Source organism: Pteropus alecto, unplaced genomic scaffold, assembly GCF_000325575.1.
Source record: "Pteropus alecto unplaced genomic scaffold, ASM32557v1 scaffold114, whole genome shotgun sequence".
Classification (NCBI taxonomy): domain Eukaryota; kingdom Metazoa; phylum Chordata; class Mammalia; order Chiroptera; family Pteropodidae; genus Pteropus; species Pteropus alecto.
Genome location: NW_006435793.1, coordinates 5,703,409 through 5,707,741, shown reverse-complemented (window position 1 = coordinate 5,707,741; position 4,333 = coordinate 5,703,409). Strand labels below are relative to the sequence as shown.

The 4,333-nt window shown below is 50.3% G+C and overlaps 1 protein-coding gene across 1 annotated transcript; it reads right to left on the bottom strand.

The window, feature by feature from the left end:
- Window positions 1-439: 439 nt before the first annotated feature.
- On the bottom strand, window positions 440-1,378 carry LOC102891603 (olfactory receptor 13J1). The gene has a single exon (XM_006911586.1). The coding sequence runs from the start codon at window positions 1,376-1,378 to the stop codon at window positions 440-442; it is 939 nt and encodes a 312-aa protein (XP_006911648.1).
- Between the last annotated feature and the right edge of the window lie 2,955 nt (window positions 1,379-4,333).

Below are 4,333 nucleotides of genomic sequence, written 5' to 3'. Positions count from 1 at the left end.
GTGGGGCAGAAGCCTGGGGCACTGGACAGGGTCAGCAGGGTCAGCTTATAAGGGCCTCAAATGCCTGACTGAAGAGTTTGTACTTTGTCCTGAGAGCAGTGGGGAGCCATTTAGGGATTTCAATCAGGAGAGGAATGCAATCATATGTGCTTTTCAAAAAGATCCCCCTGGCTGTCCCTGGGAGGTTAGATTGGAGGGAGTAAGACTGGGATCTCAAGGCCAGCCAGGCGGCTGGTGTGAACCTGCAGGAGCGATGCTGAGAGCTGGTCGAGAGCAATGCCAGGGGGAGGAGTGGAAGAACGACTGTGAACTTTTCTGTGGTAGATCAGTGGGACTTGGTGCTGCCTGGGGTGAAGATTCCAGAAACAGCTCTGTGCCACCCATGCTATCCTCACTTTAGGCATACAAGGCCTCACCTACTAACTTGCAGAGCCCTCCCTCACGCGGAGGTCTGTCTCCTGTCCCACACCTTCCTGGCGGCTTCTTTTACCTCCTTGTTCCTTAGGCTGTAGATGACAGGGTTCAGCATGGGCGTGACCACGGCATAGAGGACTGTGAAGACCTCATCAGAAATCCGGGCTTCCTTGCTCTTGGGTTTCATATACATGAAGATGACAGTGCCGTAGAAAAGCAGCACCACTGCCAGGTGCGCCGAACAGGTGGAGAAGGCTTTGCGGCGCCCAGCGGCTGAAGGCACCCTCAGGATAGTGGCCAGAATAAGTGTGTAGGACAGACAGATGAGTGCCAGGGGCACGGGCAGCAGCAGAATGGCACCCGCCAGCAAGAAGACCTCGCTGACTGATGTGTCACCACATGCCAGCTTCAGTACTGCCAGGATCTCACAGGTGAAGTGACTTACCACATAGTGGCCACAGAAGGGCAACCTCATGGCAATGACTGTCTCAGTCACTGACTTGAAGAGACAGAGGACCCAGGCGGCTCCCGCTAGCAACAAGCAGAGCCGGTGGCTCATGAGCACTGGGTACCTGAGTGGCCGGCAAATGGCCAGGTAGCGATCATAGGCCATGATGGCGAGCAGCAGACACTCTGTGGAGCCTGTGGACAGGCTCAGACACATCTGGATGGCACAACCAATAAAGGAGATGGTCTTCTGGGCCGACACGAGGTGGACCAGCATCAGGGGCACAAAGGTGGATGTGTAGCAGATGTCCAGGATGGAGAGGTTGCCCAGGAAGAAGTACATGGGTGTGTGCAGGCGGACGTCCAGCACACTCACAGCCACGATGGCTGTGTTCCCCAGCAGGGTCACCAGGTACATGGCTGAGCACAGAGGGAAGAGCAAGCGCTCCAGGGCTGGGTAGCCAGAAAATCCTTTCAGGAAGAACTCGGAGACCTCTGTCTTATTGACCAGCTCCATATGGCAAGGTTCTGGAGGGACACGGCTGCAGTGGAGGGACAGAGGGCACAGAATGATGAGGAGCCCACAAAGCCTCTTTTGGGGATGAGGCATATTGCCAGGGTGTTTTCTAGCTCTGAGACACACTCTCTCTGTGACTTCGGGCAGTCCCTATACCTGTAGGCTGTAATTTATCAATGTGAAAAATGATTTGGATCAGCGTTTCTCTAAGAGTGTTAAAGGAAATGTTAGGCAATCTGAAAAATCAAATTGAGACAACACTGGATTAAACAAAAGTAAATAAAGCTCTCTAGTGCAGGACTTTTAAGAGCCTTTAATATGATTTAACGTGATTTGTGACTTTTCAAAAGCAGTGCAGAATATGTAATTCTCAAGTCTGACCATGAATCCTCCTTTGACAGACTACCCATTAACCTACTGTAAAAACATATTCTACTAACCAATGTACTGTTTACTTGAAACTAATTAAAATAAATAAATTAAAAAAAAATTCTACCAACATAGTTTGGGAAGTAATGAGTTGGATCAGAGGTCCTCACATGCACCAGAATCACCTGCCAAGTTTGTTAAATTGCTAGGCTTCTTCCCCAGAGTTTCTGACGCAGTAGGTCTGAGTGATGCTGCTGCCGCTGGCCAAGGTACCATACTTTGAGAAACACTGGGCTAGCTGGTCTCTGAGTGTCCTGGCTTTAAGGAAGCTTCTGAGCCATTGCTTTACTATGTATCTACTATGGGAATGCCTTTCTCCTTTATCCCTCAGCCTGTAGAAATCTGATTTGTCTCTTCAGGTCATCTCTGGTCTCCATGCATGAAGCATACATTGTGCCTCGCATTGAAGGGGCTGCTGGCATCTGAGCCTATCAGTGGGCTTGTCCACCTGTCTCCCTGCAGGGCCTGCTTCATCAGCTATTGTGTGTGAATTGACCTTCAGAATTTGCTTTCGTTGTGGCCTTTTGAGCTAGCATTTGATGGACTTCTTGGCTCAGCCCCAAATCTCCTATGTTTTCTGGGCCTGAGCCAGGCTGATTCGACTTCATGAACTCCAAGAATATCAGCATGGAAAGCACCCTGAGAGGCTGACTCATTGGATCTCCCATTGTGCAGATGGGAAAACAGAAGTCACACAGTGGGTCTCTGGCAAGGTGAGTTTAGAATCCACTCTTCCCAACACTGTGACACCTATACTATGCTCAGAGCATATGTTTGCTTCTGACAAGCCCCAAATGTTGGTAGTTCTTTTATTGCACTAGATGGATGTCTCTCCCTGACATCCTCTCTACAGTCTTTCACCAGCTAAGGAGCACAGCTCAACCTTTCCTTAGTGTTTTAGGTGCTTGACATGATGTCAATGAACCTGTGGGATGCGTTACCCAAGCCTGGGTCTGGATTGAGCACCAGGCCCTGTTAATGACTCCCTCTCATGAGACAATTCACGTTTATTTGTTCTAGAATCAAGAAGTGATTGAGTTCCTGCCACATGCCAGGCATTGTACTAGGCATTAGGGGAACAAATGAGGACACACGTGCTCCCAGGTCACTGAATCCAAACCATTCCCAGGCAGAAATCCTCTCCAATTTCCATGCCTAGTCTCATCTTTGCATGCTTCTAGTGACAGGAAGTGCATTGCTCCCATAGACATATTTTTACACAGGGTCCAGAGTTCTGGGTCCTATCTTGGAATAAAGGGCCACTTCTGCAGTGAGGAAAGCTTTGATTTAGCGTTGGGACCTCAGACGGTCTTGCCTCAGCTTGTTTGTGTCTAGAAACATTGTGGTCATGGGAATGTGAGCTGTTATCTCCCTTCAAGTTTCATCTGGGAAAGTCTGAGGCTGGGTTCCTGGAAAGGCACCCCTATTTAGCAGAGTGTCAATAGCAGCAGGCATGGTGCCAGGGCTGGGGTGAGATACAGAAGTGGTATGGTGCTTTCCTGCAGCCCCTGTGACTAGATCAGGCTGCAGCCTCCTTTTTGCATGATTCCACATACTGTAATATATCCCCTGAATTTACTGGCAAACGTCTGCAGCCATTGGCTACCTGTTGGAAAATACACATACCTACATAGAGCCAGCACATATGCACCTACCTATATGTGTATGCACAAATACCTGTTTGACACCCAGGTACACATGTATGAGTGCCTCTGAGTGTGCATGCCACACACACAGGCTAATGTGCATACATGTATAGTCACTCACATGAGCGTGGATGTGTAGCAGGCACTCTCTTGTTTTCTCTCACACACACACGCACACACACCACCACCACCACCACCACCAGTAGTGTAGACCATTGAACCTTTGGCCAGAGTGTCAGAGGACTGGCAAGACTACTTCTCCCTGCGGGGAGGTTCATGGAGACCAGGCAGGGGCCATAGAAGTGTCACTAGAGAAGAAGCAGCCCTAAAGGAGGAGAGTGACCTCTGCCCATGGTGAACCAGGAACAGGGACACGGTCACCAAACCAGTTCAGTATCTTGTCGGTTTCCTGGCCATAGTGCTGGGGATCTGAGCCTTCCTGCTCTACCTTTCCTCCTTCGGCTGAGGGCTGGGACCCATGGGAAGAGGGGAGCAGAAGGGATGTGGCTGTGGAGCTCTGGTTCCCCAAGCACAGCCAGGAAGCTTTGTCTGCAGAGCCCATGGTGTCCATTCTGCCTCCCCTTCTCCTCTGGCCAAATGCCACCTAAAAATCAGTTCAAATGCCACCTTTTTGAGGGGGAGCCTTTATCTTCTTCCAGGCCACCTTGAATCCTTGCTCCTTTGTGCCCCACAGCCCTGCATGTGAACATCTATGATGATGCTCACTTCTCTCCTTTTACTTCCTGCCTATCGCCTACCCCTGCCAGCCCACAGAGGTGCCACCTCCCTCTTCTTCTCACCCAGGTCCTGAAGGTCAAGTTGAAACTTCTGGCCTGACCACTGCCAACTTCTTCCTGTCCTGTCATGACTTCCTGGCGCT